This window comes from Grus americana, chromosome 1, assembly GCF_028858705.1.
Source record: "Grus americana isolate bGruAme1 chromosome 1, bGruAme1.mat, whole genome shotgun sequence".
In the NCBI taxonomy this organism is placed as follows: Eukaryota; Metazoa; Chordata; class Aves; order Gruiformes; family Gruidae; genus Grus; species Grus americana.
The window spans coordinates 94,757,644-94,777,298 of NC_072852.1; the positions used below are offsets into that span (position 1 = coordinate 94,757,644).

At 37.1% G+C, this 19,655-nt stretch overlaps 2 protein-coding genes across 7 annotated transcripts in view; one reads left to right on the plus strand and one right to left on the minus strand.

Annotated features, from left to right (window-relative positions):
* CMSS1 (cms1 ribosomal small subunit homolog) overlaps nucleotides 1-19,655 on the minus strand; it is a 245,831-nt gene that overhangs the window by 212,087 nt on the left and 14,089 nt on the right. The window lies entirely within an intron of this gene.
* FILIP1L (filamin A interacting protein 1 like) overlaps nucleotides 1-19,655 on the plus strand; it is a 159,662-nt gene that overhangs the window by 129,576 nt on the left and 10,431 nt on the right. For 5 of the 6 annotated variants that reach the window (XM_054827993.1, XM_054827974.1, XM_054827965.1 and 2 more), the window contains one exon: nucleotides 11,837-14,591. In XM_054827993.1, coding sequence (XP_054683968.1) covers nucleotides 11,837-14,591 — 2,755 coding nt within the window. Of the gene's footprint in view, nucleotides 1-1,272; nucleotides 1,323-11,836; nucleotides 14,592-19,655 lie in introns of all 6 variants that reach the window. The other variant, XM_054828016.1, reaches the window with a different exon arrangement.

Here is a 19,655-nt window from a genome sequence, read left to right on the forward strand (position 1 = left end):
ACTTGAACCTGGGGGTACAACAGCTCCACATTTGGGACACCTAACCCTTGACCTAAATATCTGAAATCCAATGCTGAACATACTAACTTGGGTGTAGGAAGGTGGAAAAAAAATGCAATTTGTTAATGTTCAAAGCTGAAACATTTTCTTAACTTACAAAAGTAGTACCATAATCTCTTTCATATAAAGAGAAAAGTCTTTTTCACTAGCAGCCCATGTCATTCCCAAATTAAATACTGAATTGGCTTCAATGAAGAGGCCACCACGAACTTTGGCAGGCTTAAAGTTTCTCCTAAAATACAGGTTTCTAAAAACATATCTAACATATAAATGGGTATGTGCATTTGCTTGCATATGTGTAAGCAGAGCAGGGGAATAAAAAGCCTCTGAAGTGAAGTCAGCAAGTACAGCTTCAATATAGGTCAATCCAAGACAGATAAAACAGACTGTCTATGAGGGTGGTGCGGGGACACCACCAACCAGTGAAGAATATTTAGGCTTGTGCTAGGAGGTGCACACATCAATTCCATTTTGGGAAAGCAGCAAACAGCTGACAAGAATCTTCAAGCTTACATATTTTGCTAACCCCTATAAAGGGGGAGGGAAGAAAAATGTAACATGGTATACTAATGAGCAGCCCCTCTGGAAAGTGCTTGCCCTTGCTTTGTTCCCATCCTCTGCTTAAAGGTCTAGATGAATACTGACATCTTTGTAAATATCAAAATTCTGTTTCAACCAGGATTAACTGGGTGGGGGGAATCAGAATTTGACAAGGTAACATTTTATAACCTGTAAATGACCCTCTCATATCATCTACGCTAGTGCAATTAACCAAACAACTAGCAAGTTCTGTCTAGAGATAATTGTGTCTTTTTATTTTCAGCATTTGAAACCACGTTATAAATTAATGATAAAAGCTAAAATGTATCACATCTGAAACATACTGTACATGAAAGCATGCTACAGCTCCTTCATTTTCTGAGTGACATCTGAAAATAAGAAAATATAACCTAAACATCACAGATCATCAGCCAAGAGGCAAGAAAAGAGATCAAATAGGGCACGTAGCCAAATGCCCTTCAGTCACGTAATGATACTGAGTTATAAATCAATTTGGGGTACAATAATGAGGCAGAGAATGCTCAACTGAATTAACAGTTGTTAGAAGAACAGGGAACACTTGGAGTCTAAAAGTCTTCGTATGAAGGGGCAGGGGAAGCATACATGCACATGACCCTCCTCTTTCCTAAAAAAGACTTTTTTCTATGACAGTTTTTGAAAGGCAGAGAAGGAAAACTGGGAAACAGCTGAAGATGGGAAAAGTAAGTATCTCTCTTGGCTTTAGGAAGCCTATTCAGACCAACTTTAAAAAAGTTTAAGAAACCATTGGTCACAGAATAGCTAGAACTAGTTAAATCCACTTTTTCATCCTAACAATTTAGTTTTTTCCTAAGAAATAGAGAAACATTTATTTTCCAAAGCAAGCAACAGTTACTCCAGCTGCGGAACACACATGCAAGCAGCTACAAAAAAAAAAAAAAAAAGAAAAAGCGCTGATTCTAGATACAAACTGTTATTGGCACTTTGAGTGGACTTACGACTAAAGGACCAGATTTTTTTTTTTTTTATGCTTAAGCAGGGTATTCGATCTTTAGTGCAGTGAACTACCAAGGCTGTAGAAAAATGAAACTGGAAGATCTGACTTCAACACACCATAATCAACAGATCTGAGAGTAAAAGATGTTCTTTAGTTAATTCATCGCAGGTGAAGAGACTACTTAAATTATTATTTATTTCCATTGTTATTTAAATATGTAAATTAAATCAATGAAGTAAACCTTGCTTAGAACTATAACCATTAAAAAAATTTCTCAGACTACCATCTTTAGCTCTCCACTACAGCTTCCCATCCTGTAGTCTAAAACAACGCGTTAGTCCTCTTTGAAGAGGATCAGTCTGGAGAAACCATGTAAACTTAAATCCTGAACAAGAGCACCTATGCTAAGGATTAACACACTTTAAACAAACATTCATTGACTTTGCACCTTTCAATGATTCACCAAGTACTCCCAGGCCAACGTGGCCCGAGGTCCTACTGAGACAAAGGAAAATGCAACTTCCAAGCATCCCACACTTCAAGTCCCAACACATTCAGATACAGGAGACATACAGCAAGACATTTAGCAGGATTAGGACAGATAGCAAGAAAGTGAAGTATCTCCCAGGTAGCAAAGTCCCCAGAACTACCTAGAACTGCATCCAAAAGCAATCTGTAATCCATCGGAAATAGTTTTAATACAATTGCTGAAGGTCACATACTGCAAAACAGGAAACTAGCAGCATTCTGCATCACTTGTAGCTTCAAAGCCATCTTTAGCTAGTTAACCATGCTGCAATGCATTGCTACAATCTTTCTTTCACTTGTGTCCTCCGAAATGAAGTACCGGCCAAGTCCATCTTAGAGAAAATGGATACCCTCGCATTACCAGGTCTAGGGGGAAAAGATCCATATTTAGCTTCAAAGTGAAATCTCTGCCATTAGTGTTATTTCTGCTCTTATTACTTCCACTCTTGGCTACTAGAAAAAGTTGCAACTGTATCAGCAAATCTGATTAAAGTACTTTGCCTGTTTTGAAATCCTCAACTGCATGGCTTCATACAACCTTGCATCAAGGGAAATTTAAATAATTCAAGCTAAATTTGCAGTAACAATTAAGGTTCATGTTTTCTGTCAAAAAAAGGAATGGAGCGCCTCCCAAGCCCCATCGTCAAACACTCAAGAGTTTATTATACACATACACGGAGCTACTTCAGTAAGAACGCCCACCAGAAAAAGGGATTACTTTTGTCTTAAGATGTATGCATATAATAAAGATTTTACGGGTACAAACAGGACCCTCAAGAAGTCATGGAATTTTATCCTCCTGTACAGCAGTGACACCACCTACATCATTTCTGAGGAATGTTCATCTAATTGTTTTTAACTAGCCCTGTTCCTCCAAACCATGGCAAACTCCCAGTCTTCCCAGACAGTTGTATTCAGTACTTTTATTTAACTTACGATGTTTAATCTATGTGGTTCTAATCACAATTTCAGCACATAAATTCTTGTCATGTGCAATTGAGCATGTGGAGAACATACTAACGCTTGCAGCCAACTTCCACCTGCCTAAAAGCAAGTGGCCACTGTATGACTGAGCAACTTATCCAGGACTGGCAGCAATGAGGGGGATGCTGTTCAAGAGGAAGTGCGCATGGCAGTATGGAAAGTTCTAAATTTTACCACTGCTGATGACTGATAATATACAAATAAGGCTGCGGTTAGCATAAAAGATAGGCGCAGTGCCTATTCTGCCCATAGATGAAAATGGGGGCCCAGACATTTATTTCTATATAAAATGTGTGTTAAAACTGTTTTAGAGAACATCCAGTTCCTGTAAATGTTATGGGAAAATGACATTTACGACTAACCAGTCTCCTCTGAGTAACATGATGTGTTATTGTTGGCTGAATGCCATTTTCTGTCATACCAAAAATATTAACTAATTGAAGTTAAAAAAAGTTTGTATGAATTGGATCCTTGCAATTATGCCCAGTTCTGGTCAAGACAGCAGCACTAGCACTGCCCCAAGTGAATCAGATACCAGAAAAGCACCTATTTTGCCAACTGCCCCCCAGAAAAAAACATCCATAAAACAGAGGTCCACCTTGAACCTACACACCGCGATGTTATATACAGAATTAAAAAAACACAATCAAATTATAGACAGGATTTACCTATGGAAATCGCTTAAGGAAAACTCAGATGGTTCTCTTAATCTAAAACAATTATTATCATTAAACTGAAAAGTGTAAAAAGATTACTTAAGGGTTACAAACTTATAAAGAGCTGAAGCAACTGACTCATTCAGGGAATCAGAACTTTTGCAAACTCCTCGGTCGCTAGAATGATGCAGATTAAATAGCCAAAACAAAAACTCAGCCCTCCAACTACTACACTTCCACCAACAGTAAACACAGCATGGCAGTGATAAGTAGCATTTGCCACGCACACGTGGCTGGGGTAATCAGTGGTGGTAGCAGCCCGACCAGAAATTTCCAGAACTTGGACAAGCTGCACTCCCTTGTTTGTGCCTAATCTTCCCACAGGGAAGAGGGGGGAAGGCAGGCACGGCTCTAAAAGACAGTTTTCAGGAGCGTAATTAACCCTTGCTACGATTTTTCACTTGCTGAATCCTAGCAGTAGGCTGCAATGGTAACAATTACTGGTACTGACACTGCGAACAGACAATGCAAACACATCCACCTGTTTATCTCTGTAGCACCCAGTGTTTTGTAACAGTGGTGATTTTAAAAACAGCTCAATAACTGTGGTCAAGCAATAATGTTGTAGCAGTAATGCCTACAGTATATGTTTAAGACAAAACTCAGGTTCATCAAGACCCAGGATCTCTCCTGTCAATTAAACTTGTTACCATACAATATCAGATACAATCATTTCAATAACACTGTCATTTATAAAAATCACAAATTATAAAAATCAGTAGTTGCGTAGTTACCATACTGTTAAAACCTTTCTGGGTTACTATTAATTGTCAAAATAATCTGTTACAGTAGGTTAATGCTGGTTTTCCATTTTAATAAATCTGAAGTTCAGGCACAAAATTTTAGTTGTCAAAGATGAAGAAGAGACAAAAGCAGAACCTGGGTTAGTAACTGAGAAGTTCTGCCTCAGTCTTCTTGCTTTGACCCCTATACCACATCTCTTGTGGTTCATCTTTCCATTTCCTTCTGAAAGCTTTCCATCTGCAAAACCATAATTTCCTGGCTGACGTAAATTTGAAGAGTTCCAAATTCTGGTGTTGCATCTGAAATTACTTGCTTTATTTCCGACTTTACAGGCAGTGTGGAAAGAGGGTGAGAGAGACAGAGAGGGGGAATGAATATGCACTACAGTAATATGAAAAAATCCCAAACTACTAACCAACAAAACCTAAGTCATATTCCCCGTGAGCCAGTTAAGTTATTGATGCATTTAGATTCAGAACAGAAGAGGATTAACAGTCACGCTACATGCACAATTACATGCTATTGAAATGCCAGCAGTAATAGATACTGACTTCAAAGAATAACTGAAATAGTTGTTAAATCTAGACAGAGGGAAGAAGAAAGAAGAGTGCATCTCAAAAATGGTGACACATCAGAGTCCAGCACTCAATTCATTGTGCCGTGTTTTCTAGTAGCTGAACTCTGGGACACAGAGTTTTTAAGCTAACTTTGAGTAAAGCTCATTAATATTGTGGTCTTGTCAGGTCAGCGCTCGTTTACAATTGTTTTTCAGGATATGCAGTCAAGGAAAAAAAAACAACAAAAAAAGCCCAAACAAAAACATGCCAACAATTTCATAAGATAAAAGTCCTGCACCTTCTTATCATAATCTCAGATGTTGCGGATGGCTACAAGATTACAAATTAATAGACAGAATTAATACCTATCGTCTTGTGCATTTGAACAGTTACTGTCACAGAAAGCATTAATACTTTTTACACAAGACTGGTGTTTTGATAGGTGATTTCCAAGAACGTCTAGATACAAAAAGAATATAATTCAAGGCATGACAGAATATTTAAGAAAATAATTTTCTTAAACTGAGGTTTCATGATAAAACAAAACTGAATTTTAGTGCTGAATTAAAATTGCTCAACTAGAAATTAATGTTAATTTAAGAATCAAGACTGGATTAACTAATGTAAATTTGTTAAAAATTTCTCATGCCATTTACTGTCACTAAATTCACACAGGATTTCATAACATTTATGAGTGCCAATATCACTATATCACCAGGAAGAATTTTCAGCAGCTTAGTAGTTGTGAAATCATGGTCACAAACAATGTTACTATTCCAGATTAATTTTTAAAAGAATATTTTACCTGCATGTTTACTCAGCATCACAGTTAAATACATCTGGTTATCCATTTGCAATTTTGCCTAATTTAACCCAGAATTTGCAACACCATTCATAATAAATGACTTTTATTAAGACTTGTAAAGCAAGTCAGCATTTTAAGCACAGATAAAAAAAATGATTACTCTGTGGTAGTTTGTGGAGTAATAAGCGGAACTCACACACCCCACCCCACCCCTTAAAAGTCTTCATTTTATAATAAATTTACTTATCAGGAAATTTGCCTTATACACAGTCTCTTGCAGTTGAGACACCTTTGTGGAGGTTTGCATCCTAGTATAAACTCATGATTTAAAATATACATATGTAAATAATACACTGGAAAACAAATTTTAAAATAAGTGTTCGCATTCTGTTGAGAAGTGCTGACTGATTCAGATAAAGCCAACAGATTACACAACAGCTATGGTATGATGTTGCTGCTGTAATTTCAAAGGCTTTTGACTTTCTTTATGATGGGGAGAAAAAAGAAACATCAATAAAGATAAAGGGCACCATAAAAGCAGCTATAATATATGTCTTCATAAAAACTACACATCAACAAGCAGAATTGTAGGCAAAGAAAAAACAAAGCATAGCTGCCCCAAGACCAGAAATCCATTTTAACAAACCCAAATGTTGTTGCCACGAATTGTGGAAGGCACAGACAGACTGGCTTTCTTCTGAAAATATTTAACTGCATTGGTGTCAAAATTACAACAACTTGTAAGATTTACCAGAAATTATGAAACAAGTTTTTTCTCTTATTAAAGGCCAGACCATGGCTTATTGCTAACTGGGAAGAATGCCTCAGACGAAGAAGCATGACTTCATCTACATTTAAAAGCTTTCAGCTTAGTGTTTTTATCTGCATTGTACAGGGGGAAATTGAAGCACATTTCCAAAAACTTTAGAAGCAAGTCTTCCTCGTGTTATAACCTGTCGAATATCTACTAAGCCACATCTTTTACCTGGGGAACGGTGAAGAGCATATAAGCTAGATAAAAATATGTATTTTTATGGTTTAAAAAAAGTGAGACATCCAAAATCTCAGTCATTTCTGCAGGACGATCTGATTAAAATCAACATATTGATAAGATGTACATTAAAATCTCCTCAATACTTTGGCAGAAGGAATGATAGAAGTTCAGCTTTACAAACCAACACCTATTTCATTTACTTCCTTAAAGAACTCAGCCTTTTCTAAAGTTATCATTACAAGATTGCTTAAAGAAAAAAACCACATCATTTTTACTCTTATTCTAAAAATAATGATTAATTCTAGAACAAACTCAAAAAATTAAAAAATAATGGCCTTGCAATCTCAGTCTCTCATGCTTTCTTTAGTTTCCCTGAAACTCAAAGGAAAAGCAGCCCCCTTAGAATCCTGTAAAAACATAAATTAAACAACATTGATGTAATACAGGTCCCCCCCATGACAACGGAAAACCTTACTTAAAGACAAAATTATATCACATGACATCAGGGAGACAATGAACTGCTTTGGGAGTCCTCAGGTCTTGCATAGAGCACATAGTCATTATGTTGCTAAATATAACGTAGTGTAGGCAAAGCTATATGCACTTGAAAAAAATACCTGGAAAACAAGACAACACAACTGAATGCATGGTATTAACACCAAGAAGCTATAGTATGCATACTGAGGAAAGCGATTAGAATGATCAGAGGAGAGCTGACAAATACAATTTCTTTAAAGAAATAAAAAAGCAGGCAATTGGTATTGCAAACCAGTATGATAGTAGCCACAATAAAGCAGTCATTTATAACAGAAGCTCTGAAGAAAAAGTAGTAAGACACTGCCCTGACTCTGTTTAACTAGCTAACGTTCATGTTCATAAAAACAATTTCCAATGCCTGTTTTTGCTGGCCTGGATTCAGAAAGGGTTCTTGTAGTCCTATGAAGTCAACTGCTTGGAACTATCTGTGAAAATTTTGCCTGATATACCTACCCTTGCCTAATATGAAATTACATGATCATGAAACTCAACTGGAAATGAAAATGATAAAAATATTTTATTGCATAGGGGAGTGCCTGTTCTTATTTTTAATTATTATTTTTTAAGCCAACTTTTTTTGACCTTTGCATATTTTTGGTAAAATTGCTCTCTCAAATACTCTGGATAGTCTTCTTCAGGAAAAGAGTATTTTGGATGAAGTTAACACAAAGTATTTTTATTCTGTCATAAAAGTATGCAAAGTATCACAAAGTGCTATTATCAGTTACAGCACTTCTTCAATTAAACATGTGATTTGCCTTGATTCAAATGATATACATAATCAAGCCTTGACCTGCAGAAGTCAGGTTCCCCCAAAAAGCTGACCAAAACCAAGTGATTAATTTAAAAAAAAAAAAAAAAAAAAAAAAAAGAGAGACAAAACCACAAAACAAAACAAAAAACCCCTAAACATTTTAGGGTCCTCTTCCACTCCTAAGTGGATGCATGCATGCAGAGACAGTTGCTGTGACCTACTGAACCATGAAACGGGAATTTAGCAGGCAAGGAAAAATTCTTCTACAAATATTAATGGACTCCCAGTTGACTTCTTACAACATCAATCTCAACTCTGTCCAAGAAATCATTCTCTATTCAGCACTGTTGAGGACATTTTCTTATAGGAATACATGAATATTTCTGCATAGGAATAACTGTATGCTTATTCATGTATCAAAAACAAGTGCAAAAACTTATTTAACTCCACAATATCAAAAAATATACCATACTTTTTTTTTATTTTTAGAAATACATTAAAATCCTTTAACTCAGCTTCTGCACTATGCTCTGTAACTTAACTTCAATGGAGTGATTTTATAAAAGTATTTTTTCAAAAAGAATTAGATCCTGGTGGTTAGAAATACTTGCTTGTATTTCTGTTTGAATCTTAAAACTGCATTTTATCTTTTGAATGAAAGAAACATTTTTAAATACTCTAAAGTCTTTTGGCATGACCAAAGAAACAGAATCTCTTGAAAATCCTTCTCAGTTTATACAGTGATCCAGGTCAGATACCAACAATTTAGGCACTTCCCTTCAAATAACCCTTGCAACAGACTTGATCAGAGATTGAGTTAGACTATCTCACTCAAGCACTCAGTTTGGGCTGGAACCTCAAGTGTTTTGCTGAAGCAAGTCTTAAGCATTCCAGAGAGCTTGAGAAATGAAGTCATGGAAGAAAAAAGAGAAAAAGATGACAGGAAAAAAACCAAACAACAAAAAATTGTACATAAACTGATGATCACTGGAAGGACTGTTGGGATTATTCACTCAAACATTTGTCAAGTAATTTTATTTATTATTTATACATAATTATCTTATTTGCATCATAAAAAATAATACAGCATCCCTAGGAAAATTAAAATTCTTGGTTACTATTGGGTCTAAGTTTTCTTTCTAAAGCAATTTAAGGGGCATCGGTCACTTGAACACTACAGTTTCATTTGGCAAGAGAGATATCAAGTAGTTAATACAGAAGTGTTGGGTAAAACACTGATTAATTTAGGTATTTATCACCTCAGCTAAATTTGCCTTACAAAAATAAATTAGTGAAGCAAGCTAAAATAAATCAAACGCTATTAGGCCCAGTATTAATATAGGATGTCTTAACTTCATGCACACACAAAAACTGAGTTCATTCCAAATGAAATTGTTAGTTATGTTTCTGTTATGGTTTTATATCTATGGCAACGGTAAATCATCAATTGAACTTCACTACTAAAGCACTGAGAGACGCGGGTGGGAAGGGAATAGAGATTTTTACACTAAAGAACTCAAACTGAAAGTAGCACTGAAAAGTAGACAAAAGTTTATACACCAACACCACAGTAAAAAGCTGCCTTTGAAGATGGAGCAGTCTTCTCTGCATTTATTTGTTCTGTCAACCAGCAGTGTTCCTTCAAGCACATTTCACAAACCTCTCCCTCTCCACTTACACCTTTTCATGTCTGTTTTCGCCATTATATTAATTGACTGTTGTAAAGAATTTGGGGCTGCTTTAAGTCTTCGATATCAACTTTGATATCAAAGTTTATTGCTGCTTCCCATTCTGTTAATTTTCATATAAAGCATTTAATTACATCCAATATTGTGCAACTTAGGTACTAAAATAAAAATAGTGAGCATAGCGGAGGTTTTGTACATAAGTCTATGACTATGAAATTTCTTACAATATCAGCATTAAATCAGATAAGTCTGACAGACAGCTGTAGAATGGCAGGGACTTCCTCTCTCAGTGCAGAAAAACTATAATGCTGCCTAAGGGGATGTTGCTGAGGCAGCCTATTAAATGGCCAGAAATATATGCCTCCAGTCAGTCAACAGCTAATAAAGAGCTGTGCAAAGGAGGCTGTTATCTTAAGTTCTTTCAAAACTAAAATGATTGCTGCAACAGGAACTTGTCAGTGGGAAGCTGTAAAGACTCACCACTTGGACAGGGGCATCACAATACTGACCAGAGACAAACGTGCAACAGGAATCTTATGTTTCAGCGGCAATTTCTAGAGAGTCATCGTCATATTTCAGGAGGGGGAAAGAAACTAAAAATAACAAGGGGCCTCAGCTAATGAGTGCTGAAGCAGTCATTTTGTGCAAACAAGTACAGTCCTGATACGCAATTTATTTCCCTCACATAAAGTATACAAGTGGATATGTACCATACATATGAACAGTGAAAATTAAAAATTTCTAATACTTTATTACTTCAATCCAGGCTCTTCAAACTTCTAATACAAGATATAGGTTGGCTGTGGGAAAAATCTAATTCAAGGGAGGCAAATGTGCTGGCCAAACCTAATCACACCTCAGACCAACTCCACAAACATCTCCCTGACAAAGAAAAATCTACAAAAGAACCTAATTATTTGAGGTATTTGGAGGTTTCTTAGGATCTTACATAAATAAAGGCACAACCATATCCTAAGTCTCTAACACATTAAGTATGTTCCATCTCAGTAAAGACTGAGTACCGACATAAACTTGTAAAACTAATTTTGGAAAACCATTATGAAAACTTTCAAGAATCATGTACAAGCAGGGTTACACTTAGATGTATCTGCAAGTTTTGGATATAAGACCGAATCCAAGTCTAAAAGACAGCAAGATGTTTGTGCTTTCTAAAGTTCAAAAGGCACAACCTGAATACCTGTTTATCTGCTGACTACATTTTTTTGTGTGTGTATGAGACAAGGTCACAAGGCCTGCATTTTCACTGAGGATTGGCTTACCTACAATGTTCAGTTTTGCTCTGATGTGCTGCTTTAAAAATTTACATTAGGCAGCCTAACTGCCTAGTGTGGCTACATTTCCTACACATACTTTAACATCCATAAGGTTTAATCATAAAATATCAGGATGGTTTATAAGTGACTTAAAGGTTTTAGGAGGTTTATGATGCTGTAAATTATACCTGCCCTTGGGGGCTGCACTGATTTAATTTCTCAACCACTATGACAATCACATTTCTTTAAAAAAAAAAAAAAAAAAAAAAAACACAAACAAACCACAAACCACCACACCCAACAAAACCCAACAAAAACCACCTGCATGCACACAGCTAGCCTCAGCAAACAGCCATTCCAGTGCAGAACAGCAAAAAGTTGCATTGCACTGATACCTGCAAAAACCTGAAAATGTAGATGCAAAGATGCATAACTACTGAAGTTGTTAAGTCTAAATGATCATATTGAAATGTCCATTACAAAAGAACTTCTGAGTAGAAAGCAAAGCTTGTGGGCCCCGTGACACTAGCAGGAGAGGTCTACTTGTAGTTACGAGTGGATATTCATGCACATCTGGCAGAGATGTCATGATATTTCATGTGCGTCTTTAAATGCCCATTAAAATGGCTACAAAATAAAATACTATTTCCTCCCACAGATTGAAAAAGCTTCTTGAACAAGAAACAGCATATCAGGCAAAAAAAGAGAAGGAAAGCAACAAGAAAATAGCTAAACTGAAAGAAGAACTGACTAAACTGAAATCCTTTGCGTTAATGGTGGTGGATGAACAGCAAAGACTCACTGAGCTGTTGAATCAACAAAGTCAAAAAATTCAAGAATTAAGCACTTCTGCAGAACAAGCACATGAAAAGCTGGCTTTTGCTGAAGCAAAAGTTCAAGAAGAAGAACAGAGAGCCAGCAGGCTGGAGGCTGAACTTCAAGCCCAAAGCAGTAAGATTTCCCAAGACCAAGAAGCAATGATGGCCAAACTAACCAATGAAGACAGTCAGAATCGTCAGCTCCGATTAAAGTTAACTGCTCTCAGCCGACAAATTGATGAGCTGGAAGAGACCAATAAATCTTTACGAAAAGCAGAAGAAGAACTGCAAGACCTAAGGGATAAGATAAATAAGGGAGAGTGTGGGAACTCCACACTTATGACCGAAGTAGAAGAACTACGGAAACGACTGCTGGAGATGGAAGGAAAAGATGAAGAGCTCATAAAAATGGAAGATCAGTGCAGAGAACTTAATAGAAAGTTAGAAAAAGAAGCATCACAGAGCAAGAATCTTAAAGGGGAAGTTGACAAACTCAGCAAAAGAATTATGGAGCTGGAGAAATTAGAAGATGCTTTCAACAAGAGCAAACAGGAATGCTACTCCCTGAAATGCAACCTAGAAAGAGAAAAAATGTTAACAAAGCAGTTATCCCATGAGCTGGATGGTTTAAAAGCTAGAATTGGTGAGCTTGAAGCAATTGAAAGTAAGTTAGAAAAAACTGAGTTTACACTTAAAGAAGATTTAACAAAACTGAAGAGTCTAACAGTGATGCTTGTGGATGAAAGAAAAACTATGGGTGAGAAAATAAAGCAAACAGAAGAAAAGCTGCAAACTGCAACTTCTCAGCTTCAGGTGGAACAAAATAAAGTGATGTCCGTTACAGAAAAACTAATTGAGGAAAGTAAAAAGGCACTGAAATCAAAATCTGATGCAGAGGAAAAAATGTCCAGTGTTACAAAAGAAAGAGATGAACTGAAAAACAAACTCAAAGCCGAAGAGGAGAAAGGAAGTGATCTTGTTTCCAAAGTGAATATTCTAAGAAAAAGACTTCAGTCACTGGAAGCTGTTGAAAAAGAGTTTCTTAAAAATAAACTTAAGGAGAGTACTAAATCCAGCACCTCCTTGCAGCAGGAGAACAACAAAATCAAAGAGCTTACTCAAGAAGTTGAGAGGCTTAAGCAGAAGCTGAAAGAAATGAAGGCGATAGAAGATGATCTTATGAAAACTGAAGACGAATTTGAGTCTCTAGAACGAAGATATGTCAACGAACGGGACAGAGCCAAGCTCCTATCAGAGGAGCTGGAAGCTGTGAAAATGGAAATGGCTAGGTATAAATTAACAGAAAAGGCAGAGTCCAATCAAGAGCAGCGTCTTTTTAAGAAGCTCAAAGAAGAGGAAGCTAAATCAAGTCATCTCTCCAGAGAAGTAGATGCACTCAAAGAGAAAATTCATGAATACATGGCAACAGAAGACCTAATCTGTCACCTTCGAGGTGATCATACAGTCTTACAGAAGAAACTCCTCCAGCAAGAAAACAAGAACAGGGAATTAGCAAGAGAAATGGAAAGCCTCACAAAAGAACTGGAGAGGTACAGATGCTTCAGCAAGAACTTCAGGCCTGGTCTCAATGGAAGAAGAATTTCTGATTTGCAAGTTTTTTCTAAAGAAGTCCAGACAGATCCAGCAGACAATGAACCCCCTGATTACAAAACCCTCATGCCTTTAGAGCGAACAGTCATAAATGGGCAGCTGTATGAAGACAGCGATAATGAGGACAGAGACAACAACGAGGAGGAACAAACAGTGTCTTTCAAAAGCAACTCATCCATTGCAAATGCTGTGAACAAAAAATTATGGATCCCTTGGATGAAGTCCAAAGAAAGCCATCCTCAAAATGGAAAAATTCATACAAAGCAAAATGGAAACTGTGCACAGGCTGGAGACCTAGTGCTAAGCCATACACCTGGCCAACCTCTTCACATAAAAGTAACTCCAGACCACGGACAGAACACAGCAACACTTGAAATAACTAGTCCTACCACTGAAAGTCCTCACTCCTACACAAGCACAGCAGTGATACCCAACTGTGGCACTCCAAAGCAAAGAATAACCATTATTCAAAACGCCTCCTTAACACCTGTAAAATCAAAAGCAGCAGAAGGTTACATGAGCCCAGAGCAAGTAATTTCTCCTATTACTATGGCTACTTTTGCAAGATCTCAAACTCCTGAATCATGTGGTTCTTTAACTCCTGAAAGAACAATGTCTCCTTTGGCTTTACCACGCTCAAGTTCTCAGGAACAAACGCTCTCCTCAGAGCCTTTGGAAATGGGAGCCAAGCACGCCGTTTTTAGAGTATCCCCAGACAGGCAGTCATCATGGCAGTTTCAGAGATCTAACAGTACAGGATCAAGTGTAATAACTACTGAGGATAACAAAATCCACATCCATTTAGGAAGTCCTTACGTCCAAACTCTCACCAATTCCAAGCCCATCAGCCCTTGTAATCCAGTGCAAGACAACAGAACTCCAGCACTAGCCAATGGCCTACCCAGTAAGCCCACCAATAAAATCACCAGCAGTATTACTATCACACCAACAGCCACTCCTCTCCCACGGCAATCACAAATTACAGTAAGTAATGTCTATAACTGACCCCCACCCATGCTGACACCCTTACCAGCAACCCACCCTGTTTTTCATCCCAGCAAGAATTATTTGGAACAGCCCCCTTACTTTGGGAGAGATCTGTGCATGAACTATACAACAGTATATGGAACTAACGTTAAATTTTGCCTGCTTAGTGTTATCAAGTGTGCACTTACTGTATATCTTCTCATTGAAATACAGTTATGTAAAATATTTAGTCTTGCACTTGTATAAATGCATCTTTATGTATTTCCATTTTCAAAATAACTCACATTACTTTTGACTGCAACTTACCCTGGTAAAATATTTTAACATTACAAACCCAGTAAATAATTGATTATTTTTATCATTGCTTGCAGAATATTTTTGTTCGTTATGTGTGATTTGTTTGGGTTTTTTTTTTTGCATGTACGGTAGAATTTGAATTATGCTATAATGTTGCCTGCTAACTTCAGATAAGTCATTATCTTCCCTGCTATTTCCCAACTCCTCCTAGCCTTCTCATTTCAAATAATTATCAGTACATCACATACAATACATACTATTTTGAGTGTTTGTATCTCATTACAAATTTATGATGCATACATGATATGTTCCAGAGCACAACCACCACTTTTCCTCCCCATCTTTCTTTAAGATGTTTCGTTAAAACTCTTTTTAAACCTTCCCATAAATCTTTTTTGTAAGCGAAGAGAGTTCAGAAGCTTGTATCACAAAATTATTCTCCCCAAACAAGGCAAGCATTTTTTTTCCAATACAACAGAAAAACTGCTATCATTTAGGTACACTGTAAAACAACACACAGCAACACTTACATTCCTAAAGGATAACTCAGAAGAATGGATTCACACATAATATTCAAATTTCATCTAAGCTCCTATCCATCGGTTCAATAGACCGTATACATCACACAGGCATGCTGAAAAAGAATCAATATCAGCAAACTGTGGCACACCATGGTTTTCATATAACAGGCAGAGAAAGCTTGACAGAAGCATTAAGAAACAGTACATGTTTGGAGAGTTGTTCTAGTACATCTCTAAAACTACAGTAAATAGGCGTAGCGTACAGAATGGACAAAACAGGTTAAGGTATTTCAGTGATGGATACAGTATTAGTGCTCAAGGAAAGGACAGAAATATAAGCTATTCTGCCCTTCACACGTGCGCCAAGCAGTCAGTCCTAACCTCCCAGAAAACACTGCTAGTAGTGGACCAACTTCACGCAGAAATCAGCCTAAAAGACCTGAAATGCACTTTCAAATGTCTCTTTTTCAAAGCTGTAAATTGCAAATGTAAATTGGAACAGCTGCTTCTTATTCTAAAAAGTTAACTGCTTACGTAACTTATGCTTGGGGGGGATTATTTAAAGCAAAAAAAAAAAAATCAACCTCCTTATCAACAAGAAAGTTTGCAAGCAAGCAGAAAGTCCCTCTTAACGCGAATCTTTGTTCTGTTTACATTATCTAGAAAACAAACAAACGTTTCTGCAGTATAACTTAGCACCTGATTCAGCAAAGGACTTTGGCACATGCTTTCATATAACAAGGGTACTTTCATCATTTTAAGTCCTTTTGATGGACAGGAATCTAAATGATTACAACTGTAGGTAATAACTGATTTTAGAAGGAACAGTTTCTATTGACAAGCAAAGCCCACCACACATATGCACTTTTCTCAGTAAAATTAACAGTGGAAAGAAAAAAATATTAACTTACAAGATATGTGATAGAAACTGATGTAACAAATGTATTACAGTTGAGCAGTGGCAATTTTAAAAAGACAAAATGTGGACCTGCACAAGCCTAGCTCAATTTCATTCCGATACAACGTCTCCTGAAGTTACTGGGCTTCATAAGAGGTCCTTCCCACTTGTTTTGTCTCAAGTTTATCTCCACTGACTGCAAAAGTGAGATCTGACTAATATCTGGGTCTGAACAAGTACATGGTCTTATCCTGCAAAGCAAACTTTGGCTCCCACCAACTTCAGCAAAAGTTACTGATCAAGACAGCAGCCAGCACTCAGGCAAGTCGAGACTATGATAATTTTACAGTGTGCTAATTATACAAACAAGGAGGTTACACATTCTTAACTGCAGGGCTCATTCAAAATTAAAAGGCAGTCCATTCAAAACACATTCTCTGCACTTCTACTGCATATCCTGCTGATCCATACCCAAGATATTTGCAGGGACACATTACAAACAGGGTACTGAATAACTGCGTCTGAAGTACACGCTTACCAGTGTACTAGCAGACACCAGAGTCTCCAAAAACTAAAGGATTAACAGTTGTCCTCCAGAAGCACTAATATTTTCTTCAGTTGGCCTTTAAAATCTTGTAGAAAAAAAAAAATTTCATTTTATACCTGCCTTCCAAAATACACAAAAATGTGTTAATCATTAACCACCTGGCCATCTATTACAACATCTTGTAAAAGAAAAGCACAAATCAGGGCATAGCAATAAGAACACTTAGTCCTTTCGACAATTCCCAAGCTATTATGAATACATGGTTTACCAGTAACTGTCCAATTAACAAAAGACAAAGGAAACACTCATGACCATTAACTTCTAAATAAGAAGCATCATCACTGCCTGTAAATGAACTTGCTATGTTTCCTAAAAACACACCTTGATTAAGGGATGCTTATATTCCTCTGTTGATGAAACAATCTATGTGTAGACCTTAACTGACTTCACAGTGGAATTTTTGTCGTTCACTTCAACAGATGAAAAATCAAATAACTATTTTGACTACAAATAAGGTTTGCAGAATAAAAGCTGCTCATTCTGTTCCAGTTCCCAAGATCTATTTGAAAGCACACAGCAGAGAAAATAAACACCTGGATGTATTTGGTGAGGGCTGAAACTTACTTAGTTGTTTGAACAGAAATAAGTTCGTTATTTTATGATAAAATTACAACTAAGAGAAAGTGTAGCTTAATAAGCAAATTACCTATTTACAAATTAACCTGAGGTTGTTCAGATCACCAGTTCATATTTCACGTTATTTCCATTTCGCTGAGTGGGAATATTCACCTACTTCCTTGGCAGACAAAGAGAAAACAGCAGAGCAAGGAGAAAATTAAATGAGCTGTCTGCAAATTGATTTAAACACTCTGAACAAAAGCATCAAGCATAATCATATTAAAATTCAACCAAGGCAGGCAACTTTTCTAGGAATTTCAAGTATTCCATAAATGGTAAGTATTTATGTTTAGTTTGGAGACTGAGATACTTTTGTTTTCAGCATTTGCCCCAAAGCCTAAAATCTGACAGGTATGTAACGACTGAACTAAACGTTAAAGGGAAATACAGTCACAAAGTTGAACATATCAGAGGGATTAAACTGTGAAAGAGAGCATAAAAGCAGTTTTCAGCAGATCATAATATCAACCCTTCTCTTTTCCAAGACTCTTAGCAAGCATGACTCAAGTCTAAAAATCTACCCTTTCCCCTGGATGTTAAGACCCCAGGAAAAGAAAGGGAGAATAAACTGATTAAAAACAGCACAAGTTATCAGTCCACTTTCCTTCATCTTTTCAGTTTTATTTCAGTGAGTGAGCAAAGGAACACAAGCAAGGGCAGCACGAACAGTTGGGTGCTCAGCATTTTTAAGCCGTTCTTTTTATGCGATTAAATATTTCAGAAGAAATATTTGTAGGTTTTGTCCCTACAGGGAGGATGGACAAGGGGAGGGAGGGAAAAGGAAGAAAAGAAAAAATAAGAAGTAATAATGGTATTCTAAGAACAAAGTGTCCATTCATCAACTGAGAGGCAGTATTTCAAGTTACTTAAAAACCTCCCTGAAGTAGTTAATTAAAAAATAAAATTGACAAAAATTACAGGAGCAGCCAGATAATCCTCCTGATCCAAAGCACAGTAGATAATATGGTGTCTGGGGACAGAATGTAAGGCTGTAATAAGAAAAAAGATCTGTATGTAAACATTTCACACATGGCTTAACAAGGCATGCGCCTCACACCAGGGAAAAATAATCAGAAACAGAGTTGTAACAGTACTACTTTCTGATTAAGATTGAACGGATGCTGCAGGGTTAGGTGATGGAAATGGAGTAACCATCTGCAGGATGACTTTGTCCCTAGGAAACAGATATTGAGACAGGCAAAACAAAAACTGACAACTGCCTAATCTCCAGGCTTAAGCAAAAACTACCAAAACATTATGTTACCAAGAAACAGAAGAGAAAGATCTTATGGTTCAAGTACAGCACGAGTGGGTGTATAAAGATGCTTTAAAATTAACACCAAGCACTGTATGTGGCAAATTGCTCAAAAAAAAGGAACCTTAAAAATTTAAGAAGCATGAAGTGTTTTCACAAACCTCCAATCACTGGCCCCAAAATGTAGCTGAATTCTCCCTGCTAGCACATCACCCAACGACCCACTATACTGTGGGCACCCAGAAAGCCTCAAATATCAGAGCTGCCAACTGAACATGATTCTCCTCTGACCACTAAGCACAGTACTATTGGGAAACAGATTTTAAGTACAAGACAAAAGACTCGTTTTAATCAATGACTTTCCACTTGCCAAGCAGTGGCCTGATATCACAGAGTCTCATATATGGATGGGCAAAAGAAGCCCCCTCCCCTCTCTTACCCTTATCACATCCCATATTACAAAATACTGCCCTTTCAGTTATGCATCACTGTCCAGGAAGGCAGCACTGTGAACCAGGTCAAGAAACTAACATGGATTTTAAAAACAAAACCAAAACAACACACTCCACAAATCTTTGTAAAAAAACCCAGGATCTATTTCACAGCACAGCTCTACAAGAGAGCTACATCAGCATAACTGAAGGGGCAAGCAAAAAGGATGAGCACTCTACACCGGAATCACTGACAAAGCCCTGGTCCCATCACCTTAGATGCTAGCACTATTGTCTGAAGAGATACAATCTAGCAGGCAACTACATCACAAAGCACTCCAAATATACAACGAACAGTTCATCAGTCCCATTAACATCCTTCTGGGGTAGTAAGAACAAATTACTCCTCTTTTAGGAGAGAAATTGACTTGCGC